We start from the raw sequence: 17,426 nt of genomic DNA, 5'->3' as shown, positions 1-17,426 counted from the left end.
CGCCCCAGTAACCGTAAATCTCATCAAACAAACTTTGCCCAACCCAGTGTGCAAAGCAAAATTCAGGGGAAAGGAATCAAAACAGTTTCTGACCAAAACCGGTATCCGTCAGGGTGACGGTCTGTCTCCCGACTTCTAGTCGGAGACTGGTAAAAACAACTTAAAAACCCATACGTCTTGGGAGCTCTAACAATAACATCCAGATTTTTTGCCTAGATTTCGCAGATGATCTGGCAATACTAACAGACGACGAGCCAACAGCAGTTACACAGACAGACTCTCGAAGAATGCACTGAAAGAGATGGCTTTCAAATATCCTAAAAAAAAGAAAAAAAGTGCTTCTACTCAAGACATCTTACTCAAAAACTGATCAGAAATATGGATAAGTCGAGAGGCTCCCATAAGCCTCAAGTCTTATACACTGGCGAAGCGCTTACACTTCACAGAAAAGGTGATCTGGAAGGTGTCCAATAAGAAGAACGCAATATTCTAAGAAAAATACGAGGTACACAAGAACAGAAGATGGATACAGACAACATTCCCGAGAAACAACCAAAAAACTATGGAGTATCGCTGCAAACATCAGAAAAAATATTGAAAATTTTTTTTGCGTATCCACATATTCCGAACAATGCGACTCACAAAAATTGTACATACCTAGAACTCAAAGCCATACCTTAGATAAAGAAGGGCGAAAAGAACTTAGAAAAGTCTGATATAAGTTCATCAGACATTTGTAACAGCCAAAGGCTGAGCCGTCTCGTGCACTGTCATACCCCTGTAAGAACAACTCACGCTAGTTTTACCTGGCGGATCACTTGAATTGTCGCATTGCTGCCTAATTGGCTAACTTCATTGCTAATTGACTCGGAAAAGGCACAACGTATGGAAGTTTTTTCTTAACGTTTGTTTCCCAGCACACCCTACTCTGCAACACTTAAAAAATTTTCAGACTGTTTCTGATCGTCCTATGTATTACTGTTGGACAGTCGTAAGGAACTTCAGAAAGATATGGTCTGGCTAACATTTCCACTTTGGTGTAATGATTGGCAGGTCCTTTCAAATGTGGACAAATGTAAGATAATGCCTGTAACAAAGGTAAAGAAATCTACAGTATCTGATTACAAGCTTAGTAGTGAATATCTGCAGCACGTCACATCACATAGGTATTAATGGGTATTGATGTGAATCCATGTAGAATGGGATGATTTCGTAACATCTCTATTAGGTAAAAGAAGTGTAAAAGTTTGTTGGACGGGTTCTGGAAAATTCTGAGCATCTACAAAGGAAATAGCGTAAAAGACGTTAGTGCAGCCAATTCTACAATATAGTTCGAGTGCTTGGCATCATTATCAACTAGTCATGCGAGCAGACATCGAAAGAATTCAGAGAGACGTTTCTACAATCGAAACAGGTCAGCAAAGCCCATTAGAAAGTGTAACAGAAACGCTCGGAAAATGTAAGTGGGTGAAGAAAGATTGCTTAGTTCTCACGAAACCCTGTTATTAAATTTGGAGAACCAGTATTCGAAGATGACTTTCGGCCATTGTGCTGTCATTAACGAATATCACGAGTAGAGCTCCTGAAAAAAAAAAAAAACGTGTAGAGAGATTAAAGTGCCAAAGTACATTTAGAGACTTACAGTACTTTTCCCTCCATCAATACAGAAATGGAATAGAAAATGGATAATATTGGCACTATGTACCCTCCACCATGCACTGTACAATGACTTGCAGAGTATATATATCTAGATGTAGTTGACGCATTATTACGACATGTATATGGGGTGTTCCGGGGGAATGTAAAGCGTACAGGGCGAGATGTCACATCGAGTCTGGCCAAAAAGGAGTAAATAAAATGACTGTTACAACGAAATTATCCATATTCATTATTTTTTGCGACTGTGGGGACGGATGTCTGTTTGCATTACAATGGAAAGTTCCCGTTCCAAATTGTAGCTGCGCTCTGTAGCCGCATGGTGAGGGGCGCCCTGCCACGTTCCCGCGGCTTCCCCGTCGGAGGTTCGAGTCCTCCCTCGGGCATGAGAGTGTGTGTTGTCCTTAGCGTAAATTAGTTTACGTGAAATTAAGTTTGTAAGCCCAGAAGGCAATTACCTTAGAAGGTTGGTCCCACAGGAACTTACCACAAATTTCCAATATCAAAATTGTTTCGCTAACTGGGACATGGGAGGGATTGCTTGGATGCATCTTAAACGATTGCAGACATTTTGAAGCAGAATAAACCATTAATAAATATAAATGAAGCCTCTGTCTAATACAGCTGATAGAGCATTTTGAAAGAGGTTATTCAAAGATATTAAATATACAACATTCCATAGCTGCAATATTAGATCGATATGTCTATAATCTTGGTTGTACTTGGGCACAACACAATATTTTTTCGTCTTCTTCTCCATATGCCCCATAGGACTCTAGAACAAACTATCCGTCTATGTGTCTTGTCGTAAATCTCTATCTCTCTTCATCCGAGCATAAACCAGCTTTCCCTCCAATCAAATTGTGGGTTAGTATCTCTGTCATATTATCAACACTATCGACGCTTCTCTCATATCTATCTCTAATTACACTTTTCCATTTCTCTTACTGTCTGCACCCTCTGACCACTTAATGTCTTCACCACATTTGATTCCTTTTGTACTACTGCCGTACATTCGTTAAATGTCATTATTCATATTCTAAAAGCATCGACACAAAGTTAATATGACTGAAATTTTTAATTTAATATATGATAAATATATTATTCGTTATTACAAGCCTAATAATAATAATTATTATTATAATTATTAGTGGTAGAAGCAGTACATTGTTATATTAAATTAAATCTTCCAAGTTAGCGACAAGTAGTTTTATAATATTTTGCACAACACTTCTGTTTCAGCAGTACCGCATTTTTCAAGAATACATGTGAATATTATAGTTAGTAAATTCCATTTACTTTTGTGTTACGTCTATATGGAGTTTAATGTATATGTCGTTTTGTCAATTTGACAGCTAGTTGATGGTTATAAATGATGTTGTGTGTTTACAAAGTGGTTATAACTACTCAGCGATATTGTATGAGTTGCAGAGAATTCAGTTGTTTGTGTAATATTTGGTTACTTATTTTTTATACGTTGCCATGTTTCAGAATGCCAATGAAATTTCCTTGGTAGTATTTATATTATAAGTTGGTCTGTTCGTTTAAAATTTCATGTAGATAATTTTCCATGTGTATATAAATTTCCAATTCTTCCACTGGCAGGTCCTTTTAGTAATATGTGTAAGATTTGAAGTGCACTGTCTCCTCTGTCTACCTTATGGTTCTTTCTTAAATGAATAAGAGACTAGATTGATTGCTGTCACTGTCCTTAGTGTGTTCTCTAAATCTGATGTTAAAACTTCGTTCTGTTTGTCCAGTGCGACAACTATAACAAATTTTAAATAAAATATGGCGTTTCAGTCTTCGATCGCTATTCTTTATTTTCAATTACCGGTTTCGGGCTAGCTGCCCATCTTCAGATCATATGTTGTAGTCCGTTACTCTGTAACTACAACATATGATCTGAAGATGGGCAGCTAGCCCGAAACCGGTAATTGAAAATAAAGAATAGCGATCGATGACTGAAACGCCGTATTTTACTTAATGAACGATCGCGGAATTCCCAGTGAGACAACAATGTCTAGTTTTGATAACAAATTTTACTTTGGGCAAACAGGACGAAATTTTAGAATCAGATTTAGAGAACATACTAAAGATAGTGAGAACAATCAATCGCATCTCTTCATGCATTTAAAAAACCAAAACCATAAAGTCTACAAAATCGAAATTGCATTTCCAATCTTACACGTAATACCAAAAGGACTCGCCAAGAACGTACAAGAATATTTACAAATTTATATATGCATAAAAAGTTATCCATATGACATATTAAACGAACAGACGAATTTCAAACATAAAATTGCCTAGAAAATTTTATTAACCTTCTGGAACATGACAACAGATAAAAAATAAACAATCAAATAGTACACAAACAACCACATTTTTTGTAACTGAAACGATACCGCTGACTAGCTGTAAGCACTTTGTGAACATACAACATTTCTGAGAACTATTAACTAGCTGTCAAACTATTATGTGAGTTTATTTTATCATCACAAAGACAGCGGCAACTGGCAAAAGAACCCATCAGTGATGCAATATGTACATCTCGCCCAGTTAGACGTCAGTTTACAAGTACAATTAACTCCATTTACAAATATCGCAAAAGTAAACGAAATTTACCAACTGTAACATTCGCAGGTGTACGTGATAATGGCAATATTGCCGAAATGGGCCTAGTCTACGAAATAAAATAAAAGCTTTAGCAGCAAACTTGGAAGATTCAATTTAAAATGTCATACTACGACATATTTCATGCTGCAAGCACAACTGTACAAAAAGTATAATGTTGTTGATGGTATCGTTTTTATAACCTTTTATAGATATTGTTTATATTGAGTCACTGAAATTGTTTTGATAGATGTAGAAGATAATCTGAAGATTGCCAACTTACTAGGATAAATAACAACGTAGACAATAGAACAAAAATAGTTATTGTGTATGTTTGTGTGTGTGTGTGTGTGTGTGTGTGTGTGAGAGAGAGAGAGAGAGAGAGAAAGAGAGTGAGAGAGAGAGAGAGAGAGAAGAGAGGGAGACAGAGACAGAGATAGAGAGACAGAGAGTATGTATAGAAAACTGCTCTGTTCTACAACTGACAATTTCTTAATGCTGATTCATAGCTAGCATTCATATTTTGTATGTTCCGTATGTTCCGTCTCGTATCTTCCATATTTGCACATTTTAATTTCTCTCTCATTGGATAGCATAGTGTCAATGAATGGATATTTGTAAGTTAGTATCGTAATTCAAAACAGTGTCAGAAATTAATTTTCAACAATCTGTAATGTACTTTAATTGGAGTTTAATTGATTCAGGTACTACCTCTTATGTGAACCGGGGTGTTCTCTGGCCGTATCAAGCGGCATGTACACGAGCTAGTTGCTCGCCATGGACGGACGGAGCCCAAACGCTCGACGCCCCAAAAGCCCAGATACTGCAAAGAAGCCACCGCCAAAACCAGCGCGGTTGGTCCAGGATGTTGGAGGCGACACCAAAAGGAGTAACCTCTCGACGGTGTCCAAGACCGATACGACAACGAAAGGTGACACAAGGAAACTGGAGAGGCACCTTCAGACTGTTCTCGAGTGCCCTGTCTGCTACGAGTACATGGCGTCGCCCATCTTTATGTGCCCTAACGGTCACAATTTGTGTGGGTCCTGCCTGACTAAGCGCAACGAGTTGTGTCCGACGTGTGACACGCGCATCGACTCGAGGCGGAACCTGGCGCTCGAACAACTGTCCGTGACGTCACTGTACCCTTGCAGCTACTCGAACCGCGGCTGCCCACAGAAGCTGCCTGCACATGTGAAGCTCTCCCACGAAGCTGGCTGCGCCTACAGGCCGCTTGCCTGCCCCCTGGTCTGTGGCTGGCGGGGTCGCCGCGACCAGCTGCTTTCCCACGTCACCGTGGTGCACCCTGACCGCTACTCCATGAAGAACCGTGACCTCCCGCACTTCTGGCAGAGCATCACCCAGAGCGACTGCTTCCAGGACTACCGACACGCGGTATTCGCCTTCGGCGAGACTTTCGCCTACGTTAGGCGCTTCAGCATGGAGCGTCGAAAGATGCACCTGGCTGTGCTGCTCGTGGGAGACCCAGCGCAGGCGTCCAACTTCCGGTACAAGTTCAAGATGGCCAAGGACGACAGCGACCGCCACAAGTCAATGTCGCTGGCGTGCTCTGTCCACTCGTACGATGAGACCCTCGACGCAATCTTCCTTAAGAACAGCTGCATCACTCTAGACTTTGAGACATTAGTGTTTTATGGGAATGGGCCACGTAGCCTAAAGATAAGCAAAGTGCAACAGACAGGCCACAGTGAAAGCAAACCCATTGTCGTCTGATGTACTATATGAACTTTTGTTTGAGTCTATGTTTAGAACAATCAGATAAATGTAGTACACCGCTCAGAGGCATTAAGAAGTGAAGAATCTCATTAGACACAAATTCAGAAAGTTTACTCATCGTCTCTCTGCGTGTATGTATGTGTGTGTGTGTGTGTGTGTGTGTGTGTGTGTGTGTGTGTGTGTCTGCCTGCCTGCCTTTCTCCTTTGGTGAAGATGTGACCATCCTGTCAGCAGTAGCTGCTAATATCAGTACTTCATATGCATGGAATAATGCTATCATTTTTATGTACTATTTTCTAACTTTACAAATTCTGGTTGCTATTTCATTATTCGCCAAGAAAAAATTGTTGACACTGACCCCTTAGAGAGAATCTAGGACGAGATATGTGACAGCAATTGCATTGCTTTGATTTTCTTGCCATAATCATCAGCCACGATAGCATGTGACGTCCAAGCCCGCTGAAAGGGAATATTTTTCTCTTGTGAGAACTGACTCCTAATAAAGAATTGATATACTAAGTAACTGTAGGGCAGAGATTAAAAGTTTCGAACCTTAGTGGAGTTGGGTAAACTTCACCTCAGTAGATAAATATTTCGGCTGTGAATATTGTTACGAAAGATTGTGCAAATTTTTATTATGTCACATACTAAAAGATGAGTCTTCAGACCTCGAACGTATTCGTTAAACGTTATCATTGGCGGTCACATTGAAACATAGCATAGCAATATACGTTATGCGAATGGAAGTAATAATTTAAGGCTGTTCTTGAATCACTATCTAGATGGCGATTGCCTTATAGTAGACTGGGAGTCACCAAGTTGTGACACCCAGCCTCATCCACTCGCTAATCCAAATAGATAGCGTCTACAAATCAGATTCGTTGATATGGTTTGCGAAAAACGGTACCACTACTAGCATAGCTTGTAAAGGCAGACAGAAATAGTTTAAAATTGAATACATGAACAGTGTTACAAAAAGTGATGGTTTGTGCCTGAATGTGTTTGTAACAAAAAACCAGGCTTTTTTTTACTACAATCTCTTTTTTTAGTAACTGTTTATCTATTATGAATGAATTATTGTTTTATTGTACTGAAATTTCACTGTCTTAAACAATGGTCACTAGTAATTTAAATTTTATTTATTTTGTTTGTTTGTACTTTTCACATCAATAGAAAGCGAAATACATCTCAGTATTTAAAGCAATAACAGTAAACTGTATCTACAATAAACCAATTTAATGTAACATGCTTTGTTTCATTGTTAGTTAAGACATCTCACATACATGAATGAAATTCCAACAGTATAACAGTAAACGGCGTCCTGTCGTGAATTACTTGACAGATTCACACCCTGTGCACGACTGACATTCTAAGATTGATTTAATTTTTGATGAGAGTAACAAATTAAGGTATCTGCCAACGTTAGTGATCTGCCATAAATCAGCACCTCCCCCAGTTTAGCCAGTCTACCAGACAAGCCCAGATAGCTTCGTTGGCAATAACTGCGAACAACAAGATTCCGTATAAAACTCTCAAAAATGTCAGTCCAGTCATTTGCAAAATTACGGTTTGTAGTTTGCGCTATTCACAGCATAACAACCCTGTATCGCAGAATGTAAATCTTGCTACTCGTTGGACAGTTTACTTTTGTAACCGATACAGTCAATATGGAGAATGGGATTCGAACCCAGGTCTACTGCTCACTAGGCAGGTGCGCTAACCATTACGTCATATTGGCACAGGCTTTTATACAGCTGCACAGGCTACCCTAGCATCTCCCCCACTCAATCCGAATTCCCATTCATGCTACAGCCGACTTGTATTCCCCTTAAATTCAAATAACATTGCAGATGCTCACCAACTGAAAAGAAGTAGCACCTCAGCATCAAACGAAATGGAGGATCCTGCTTGAAACCCAGGCCTATGTACTTTGATCAAACGAAACTTTGTAGTTGCAGAGACCTTAACAGCAATTTGAACTGAAAGGCAGACTGCGTATGTACATCACAGATGTTTGAGGCTTGAAACAAGTCTCTGGAACAATAAAGTTTCATTTGATTAAAGCAAATGTACGTGGTTTCAGACAGAATCCCCAGTTTCGTTTGATGTTGAGGTACTCTTGCAATACAGTTCTCCAGCCTATGCAGTTGAACACAAAGTGGGCTGAGGTGTAAATGGAAAGTAGGACTGAGGAGGCAGGCTCACTAAGGTGTGACATGGTGGCGTAGTGAGTCGCACGCCTGCCTTGTGAGCAGGAGTCCCAGGTTCGAATCCCAGCCTTGGTAAAAAAAAATTCATTTGTCGTTTCAGTATACATATATACATCATAAATATTTGAGACTAGATAAACGTCTCTGGCACTATATACTTTCCTTCGATACAGTCACTTCTGGGAAAGGTGTATGATGAACTGACAGCAGTCGCTTAAAAAAAAATTAATGCACTCAGGATGGAAAATGATAAATCTGTTTTGAGAAGTGTTTGTAGCTTTCCACCATAAACATGATGTCAATTTCTGTAAATCTCTGGCCTGATGTACACCCTCTAGACACTGGGGGTTAATCACTTCATTGTGCTGCCCGTCCATTGCATCATTTGAAAAGAGAGAAAACCACGCCAATTCACGACTCACCGGACAACATTTAATTCCATCTTCGGGCACTGTACAGCTGTTTAGCCTTCAGTCGCCGTAATCAAACGGTTTTTGGGAGGTACCTGGCTTCAAACTTCGATTTATTTTCGCAATATTCGGTCGGAAATTGATTGAGATGAGCATCTAACGAGTGACTGCTTCACTCCCTGTCGGGTTTGAAACAGACTGTGATTGAGAGGACGCGACACTCGTCTTCCGTCGCTGTCGGTAAGAATATTTGCACAACCACTTGTCTCACACCACATTATATGGCTGTGAATGGTACTCTGTCCGTGTAGACTCACTGTACGGTTTACGAGGATACACCAATAAACCGGCTGACTTTATTCATGTTGTGGTCATGGACACGTCCATACATGACAGCTCTTTTCTGCCACTGATGACTATTCCTCACCTCCCACCATTAAAAATATTTAATAAGAAAAGGAAAAAAGAAAATTTCATCTAACTTAAATGGCGACTGTTCTTTAGGTTCTTTGTCAATCAGTTTCATTGTTTATAGCCGCAGGAAGACGGTAAGTTCTTATGTACATAGGACTTAAATTTTATGTGGTTAAAAGTCGTAACGTAATTTCAATTTGAAACATGTTCATTTACTTGCAATCAGTTCGTTACGCTTTCCTCCCACGGTTTGAAAGTAAAACTTGACTGTGCCGTCTACGTGTGATCAGCTCGTTGCATTCATGGCTCTGTATCAACCCTTCTCGGCAAGCAGTTAAAGTAAATATCAAGGCTGTCAGCCGTGCAATGATTTCTTTCAGGGACCTGCAGCTCAGCGCTTTAATTTAGTCATTAAAGTAGAGGAGAACGGTTTCCATTCCGTAGATGAGAATCAACTGTAGGGCTAAGATGAACTTTGTGAGACAGAATTAGGGAACAGTGATCATTTGTGTATTTTTCAGACAACCCAGAAGTAGTATCTTCAATCGGCAAACGGATTTAATACGCCACAATTGACCATTGCAGTTTTCGGTTGGTGAAGAAGAAGTTATTCATCACTTGAAGATTGATAATTTTAATTTAGAGTACTTCACTCTCACATACATTAACACAGTTACCGTTTACATTCAGAAGTAGTATAATTACGGCACTTCAAAGTAAGTTATGGGATACTGGCGACATTCCAATGAGAATTTAGAACACTTCCTTCCGCATTCCAAATAGTACATAAAGTTACACCACACAGTCAGTCACACGGATAGGAAAGTTGAAACTCGTAGAAACCTTACGAAGTAAATCTGGATAAAAACTATTTACAAGAACATTGTAGTAAAACTGCAACGTAACTGTGTTAACCTTCCACCTACCTCATTCCTTGCAAAATGCAGCTTCGAAGAAGCTCTGAAAACCAAGTTGGTGTCTGATCATGCTATTCAAGCATCTCATACACCTTCACATGTCATTTACTCTACGCATGTTTTTTCAGTCAGTTTTTAAGAGCAAATTCCCTTTTCGTTGTTTTTTTATTCCAGAAATAAACAGTTTACAAGGTAGATATTTTCCCCATTTAAATCCAAGAGCTTGTTAACGTGGTAAGATTTGATTAATGAAAACTAATAATTATGCAGATACTCAAATTTATTTATCATTATGAACAAGAAAAATAATTCAATAAAAAAATTAAATTTTAGCAGAATTCAATCACTTCACTTATCATTTTTAATGGAAATTCGCCCTCTGATAGGTTTATAACATTCTTGATACACAGGAAGAATGTACTTAAATAAGTCATCGATATCTTTCATCTCATATTCTGATAGTAATTATTTAATATTATTCAGTTTTTTGTTTAATTAACTGTCCTTCAATTCTCTACATTTCTTATCTGAGGAAGTGACAATTGTACCTGCACGTCGTGTCGGTCTTTGGCGAAATTTAAAGCTAACCCTTTCCACAGTGTTTTTAGTGAATGATGTTTGGTATGAAATACGAGTATTTGCCAGGATTAGTGTAAATTCCAATGATTTTACTTGTGCAAGTGGGGTAAATTGGAAATTAAATTTCTTCGACACCGGTCTAAAGTCATGAAATCATCATTGCAGATCTGCGTTGGTAGAAGAAGATTTTTTCGATCCATACTTTTCAAAATCGTACGAATCCAACAGGGGAGAATAAATCAGCTCATTACTCACAATAATATACAGAAGAATGGAAAGCAATGTGTTATTTAAGTCAATGAGTTCGGCTCTAGGGAAGGTAAAGGCACCACAGAGGCAGCTGTGACGGTGCGCTTATTGCTGAAAGCAAGACACGTGCAAGGGATCTGTCGACCGAGAAAAAGCGTTCGATACTGTAAAATAGTGTTAAAATGTACGGAAGTCTGTAAAATTTAGTAGTTTCTTATGCTGGAAGTAGGTAACATACAATATCTACCAGAACCATCAGCGAAAGATAGAACTGGAAAACCAAAAACCATGTTCTAGAATTTGAAAGGGTGTAAGATAGGGATGCAGTCTTTTGGCTCTACTTTTTAATGTGCACATCGAAGAACCAATGCCAGAAGTAAAGGAAAGGTTCGAGTATGGGATTAAAATTCAGGATGAAAGGATATCGATGATAATATTTGCTGATGACACTGATGGTAAACCGAAGAAGGATGAAAGTAATGAGAAGTAGGAGAAAACAGTAGAACTGTAAACTTAGTATAAAAATTCTTGACCACGAAGTATGAGAAATAATAAATCAGGTACCTTCGCAGCAAAACATATGTGAGACAAAGGAAGGAGGACATAGAAAGTAGACTTGTACAGGAAATGAGCAAAAGGAGCCTGTTAGTATCAAACGTACGTCTTAATTTGAGGCAGACCTCTATGAGAGTGCATTTGGAGATTTGGAGCACAGCATTGTATGATAATGACTCACGGATTGTGAAACAGCCACAGAGAATCGAAGTTTTTGATATGTAGTGCCACAGAATGATTTTGAATATGAAGTGTACCGATAACGAATGAGTAGGTTCTCTGCAGAGTCGATGAAGAAAGGAAAGTATGGGAAACACTGACAAGAGAAAGGGACAGGATGATAGTGCATGTGTTAAGGCATCAGGGAATAATTTCCAAGTTACTATAGGGAACTGTAGAGGGTAGAAACTGTCGAGGAAGGTTGGAACACATCAAAAAATAAATAAAAAATAATTGAGGATGTAGGGTGCAAGTGCTGCTCTGAGATGAAAAGGTTGGCACAGGAGAATATTTCGTGGCAGGTCGCGTTCAACCAACGAGAAAACTGATAATCCAAAAAAGCGTACAAAGACCGTATCAGAATATTCATTTGAGGATGTCTTTTCTTAATACGCAGAGTACATAAAACAGGAAAACGTTAGATACCAAATAATTCTAATGATAATGTAGTAAAAAATTGCACCTGTGTAACATCCATCCAACATCAATTGCGGAAATGGAACTTCACAGACTATTGTTACTTCGTTAAGGTCATCAGTTAAAATTTTCTTATCATCAATTACTTCGTTATAAATGTCACTGTCACTTACGACACGTGGGCAAAATTGTTGGAAACCGATCTGCAAAAGAAGCATACAGTGGAACAAACATCTAGCAACTATTAAATAACTTCTTTTGTGTTAAAAAAGTTTCCTCTTAAACGAAGTACTGCAACAGTTATATTGCAGTTTATTTTCATCGTCAAATTTTAATACAGTACAGCAATCCATTTTCCCTCAAAGATTTTTCTTGTAGGTACACACTACATTGATAGTTATACACAACAAATTGTTTTTCCTTGAGAAAAATCTATTATTGTATACTGTGATTAAAAAGTTGATCAGTGAACACAACGGCTGTCATTCTTCTTTCAAGTTTCGAAAAAGATTCAACCAGTAATATTCTTACTTTTTTTCTGAAAATCGTAGTTGCTTCCTACCAACACCGAAATTCTTCCCAAAAAGATTCCCCCTCCCCTCAAAACTTAAAAATTAGTTTTACTGCAGAAGGAATGGTAAATTAAATTGTTTTCATCAACGTTGAAGACGCCTTCCACGTCACATTGTTAATTTTGAAGCCAAAGTAGACTGTACACAATCTGTAGTCATAGTAGGTAAAACTTGATTAATTTCATTGTAAACTTTACTAACACTGTTCTGTTCCTTTTGCTTAAAATACTGTATTCCACCCAGCCTAGACATGCAGAAAATTCATTATCCATTTGTTCATCAGCTCTTAGTAGCAATAATCATCACAGTATGGGAGCATTCTGATATCCATTTTATTTGAACCAAACCAAGCAATACCGTTTCCAAATCTTTGTACATGGTCTTTTCTTACGTCTTTCTATCTGGATCGAGCATACTTCTCTCAAACATTACCGAAATTTGAGCTCTATTTTTATGTGTCACTGACAGAATAAAAGTTAGAAAGTCATACGTTTCATGAATAAACATCACTACTCCAATTCGCACTCTCCAAAATTGCGATGAATAATATTCAAGTACTTTTTAGGAATCTAACTTCAAAATTCTCCTTTACACTAAGCGTGAACTGTGACTTGTTATGACACACACATACAATACCAGACTGACAAAGACGCAGCTTTACTGAAGCCTGACGTTTGGTGAGGTAAGATGGCGGCATCAGGAAATTTGTGTATGGTAATAATGTAAGTTTCTGAAATGAAATGGCGCTGTAAGCTTTACGATATGGTCTGAAGAAGTTCTGAAGTTGAGCAAATATTTGGGTACTATTTCAGTTTAACACGTACCTTGTAGAGTCGTGTTACGAGAAAACATCAAGTCACCTACCTACACAGACATTGAAAGCAGACTTTAGTTTTCGTAAGAACACTTAAATGAATAAAGGTACTTGTTATCAACGACCAATAGCACGCTCTGCTTGGAGGAGCACTTTTGTAACGAGCATACTATTCGAACAGAGCCAAAGTTGATCAAAACTGGTTAACAACCTATCATTAAGCTGCGTCTGTTAACACTAGATTATTAAGCACCTTAAAGCAGTGCTCTATTTCTGATAAGACAAATTGTAATGTAATTATCTAGGTTTAAATACTGCACAAAATACAAAAGCAAAAATATGTGTTATGTCTCTGGTTATGATGCTTGTGTCTTCGTCTGCTGTGCGAAAAATTACAGCCAAACACGACGCATGTGTTGAGCGTTATGAGAAAACTCTAACTACTGTTATTATAACAGTTTATTCCTATTTCTTATGACTGTCCTATCAATAAATAAACATCTGTTTGTCCTTTGCGCTCGTCGCCATGTTACGATTCAAAAATGCATGCTTCAGTGACACCAGTGATACTGTATACTTTACTGCCAGTCTATGTATTTCCGGGAGTTATGCAAAGTTGCGCTTGAGAGAAACCTTGTGTTCTCGCTGAATCTCACTAAACTTTCCACCATTAAATCTCTACTTGAAATGTTAACTGAGTTCCGATAACTAAGTAATAACTGTCACTATGGTAACTAACGGTAACGTTTTGTCAGTATAGCAACTGTCACTAGTGATGTTATCCTCTCACCTTGCTGACGTCACCAGCGGCTGCGACGGAAAACTGGGTTATCTCTGCTCCCCTCCAGTCACAGCAGCCGAATGTCGTTGTTACCGCAAATGGCGGCCCTGGGCAACCATGTCAGAAAAAATACGTTTAACAATATTGCATAGGAAATCTAGCTACTGAATGTAGTGTAGCTGCAAATTGGGTAAGAAATATAAATTTAAGTGACTCTATTGAACTGATAGATTGTATTTGCTGTGTGGTTTTAAGGAAAACAAAATACACTCCTGGAAATTGAAATAAGAACACCGTGAATTCATTGTCCCAGGAAGGGGAAACTTTATTGACACATTCCTGGGGTCAGATACATCACATGATCACACTGACAGAACCACAGGCACATAGACACAGGCAACAGAGCATGCACAATGTCGGCACTAGTACAGTGTATATCCACCTTTCGCAGCAATGCAGGCTGCTATTCTCCCATGGAGACGATCGTAGAGATGCTGGATGTAGTCCTGTGGAACGGCTTGCCATGCCATTTCCACCTGGCACCACAGTTGGACCAACGTTCGTGCTGGACGTGCAGACCTCGTGAGACGACGCTTCATCCAGTCCCAAACATGCTCAATGGGGGACAGATCCGGAGATCTTGCTGGCCAGGGTAGTTGACTTACACCTTCTAGAGCACGTTGGGTGGCACGGGATACATGCGGACGTGCATTGTCCTGTTGGAACAGCAAGTTACCTTGCCGGTCTAGGAATGGTAGAACGATGGGTTCGATGACGGTTTGGATGTACCGTGCACTATTCAGTGTCCCCTCGACGATCACCAGTGGTGTACGGCCAGTGTAGGAGATCGCTCCCCACACCATGATGCCGGGTGTTGGCCCTGTGTGCCTCGGTCGTATGCAGTCCTGATTGTGGCGCTCACCTGCACGGCGCCAAACACGCATACGACCATCATTGGCACCAAGGCAGAAGCGACTCTCATCGCTGAAGACGACACGTCTCCATTCGTCCCTTCATTCACGCGTGTCGCGACACCACTGGAGGCGGGCTGCACGATGTTGGGGCGTGAGCGGAAGACGGACTAACGGTGTGCGGGACCGTAGCCCAGCTTCATGGAGACGGTTGCGAATGGTCCTCGCCGATACCCCAGGAGCAACAGTGTCCCTAATTTGCTGGGAAGTGGCGGTGCGGTCCCCTACGGCACTGCGTAGGATCCTACGGTCTTGGCGTGCATCCGTGCGTCGCTGCGGTCCGGTCCCAGGTCGACGGGCACGTGCACCTTCCGCCGACCACTGGCGACAACATCGATGTACTGTGGAGACCTCACGCCACACGTGTTGAGCAATTCGGCGGTACGTCCACCCGGCCTCCCGCATGCCCACTATACGCCCTCGCTCAAAGTCCGTCAACTGCACATACGGTTCACGTCCACGCTGTCGCGGCATGCTACCAGTGTTAAAGACTGCGATGGAGCTCCGTATGCCACGGCAATCTGGCTGACACTGACGGCGGCGGTGAACAAATGCTGCGCAGCTAGCGCCATTCGACGGCCAACACCGCGGTTCCTGGTGTGTCCGCTGTGCCGTGCGTGTGATCATTGCTTGTACAGCCCTCTCGCAGTGTCCGGAGCAAGTATGGTGGGTCTGACACACCGGTGTCAATGTGTTCTTTTTTCCATTTCCAGGAGTGTATGAGGGCACCGAACAACACACGCCGGATGGGATGTAATTGTCTGAGGATGTGCACATTTATTACCAATGCCAGTTCACTTAAGGGTTTGTACTATGCCCTTGTAATTCAGGATAGTTCTAACCCATGCACTAGAATCTGAATGATCACCAAGGAGTCTTGTACTGCAAGGAAGCAAAGGAGAGGATGTTGTTATGGGAGGCCAGTATCCTCTTTTTATAACACAAATGCACACGTGGATTAATACTGGAACTGGAAACTTAACTTGAATAGAGTCCTTGTGTTGTGGTGCAATCTTATCAGTAATAGTCCTCTTGCAGACTGATGTAAAGTACAATTCTGGTTCAGGTAAAGTAGTCCTGCTATAGTCTCTAACCTGGTCACTACGTACTCTCGTAGCCTGCGACGAACTAAACCTGTACTGCGAGTAAACTGACAAACGCCAGTCTGGAAGAGTGAGTCAGCGAGGCCCACCTGCCAGCGGCGGCGGCCTAAACACATGCTGTGAGGAGGTGTTGGCGGCGCGTTGCTTGTGGACGTGTCTCTGGCCTCACTCGTCGTAGGCGTGATTGATCCAGCGCCTACTTAACCTATGTTCGCGCTTCATCTTTGCTGACCGGTGTGGCTGGTGACAGCTTACACCTGTACAGTCACGTACTACTTTCGTCTTCAAAAACTGCCTAGTTCATACACAGTACACAGTCAGTACAAGTAACGTTCTTTCAGCTTAAGTATTGTTAACTCTTCATGTCGACAGTTTCTTCACACTTCTCCACTCTGTCTTGTTACTAGTGTGGTGCATAAATTAGGAGCGTTTATTTTATAAGTTTAAATAACATGACAGATACCATCTTCAGATATATAGTTAAGGCTCACTGGCCATTTGACCATCCTCTGTGCGGATGCACAAACAGTGCCCAAACTCTTACGGGAATCGGTAAAGCCGTGAGTAATGAGTGTAATGTGCAGGGGCACTACGAACATAGTGTAGGACAATAAACTGGGAATGTGGGTCTCACGGGAGGCGTGCCAGAGATAAGTCCTTGCCGGCCGCGGTGGTCTAGCGGTTCTAGGCGCGCAATCCGGAACCGCGTGACCGCTACGGTCGCAGGTTCGAATCCTGCCTCGGGCGTGGATGTGTGTGATGTCCTTAGGTTAGTTAGGTTTAAGTAGTTCTAAGTTCTAGGGGACTGATGACCACAGATGTTAAGTCCCATAGTGCTCAGAGCCATTTGAACCATTTTTTAGAGATAAGTCCCTGCAGTCGCGCTATTTTCTGTGTCCTCGGTGGTTCAGCTAGCCGGCCTGGTAGCTCAGTGTGTTCGATCAGAGGGTTAGCTGCCCTCTATAATAGAAAAAAATGAGTTAATGGATCAACGACGAACTTAAACGAGTGTCTTACGACGTCCGCCCCGAACAGATGCAACGAACGAAAGCGAACAACATGAGATTTAAAAAAAATAAATAAATAAAAAGCTGGATAGAGCGTCTGTCATGTGAACAGGAGATCCCGGCTTCGAGTCCAAGTCGGGGCACACATTTTCAACTGTCCGTATTAACGTATATACAGGTTCTTTCTAAAATGACCGGTATA

General features: G+C 40.8%; 1 protein-coding gene across 1 annotated transcript; it reads left to right on the top strand.

The window, feature by feature from the left end:
• Positions 1 to 5,046: 5,046 nt before the first annotated feature.
• On the top strand, positions 5,047 to 6,003 carry LOC126161258 (E3 ubiquitin-protein ligase SIAH1B-like). The gene has a single exon (XM_049916998.1). The coding sequence runs from the start codon at positions 5,047 to 5,049 to the stop codon at positions 6,001 to 6,003; it is 957 nt and encodes a 318-aa protein (XP_049772955.1).
• Positions 6,004 to 17,426: the final 11,423 nt, after the last annotated feature.

This window comes from Schistocerca cancellata, chromosome 2 (assembly GCF_023864275.1).
Source record: "Schistocerca cancellata isolate TAMUIC-IGC-003103 chromosome 2, iqSchCanc2.1, whole genome shotgun sequence".
In the NCBI taxonomy this organism is placed as follows: Eukaryota; Metazoa; Arthropoda; class Insecta; order Orthoptera; family Acrididae; genus Schistocerca; species Schistocerca cancellata.
This window is presented reverse-complemented; position numbering and strand designations above follow the sequence as displayed.

Coding starts and splice junctions, on each gene's coding strand:
- LOC126161258 (XM_049916998.1), top strand. CDS start 5,047: ATGGACGGACGGAGCCCAAACGCTCGACGCCCCAAAAGCCCAGATACT.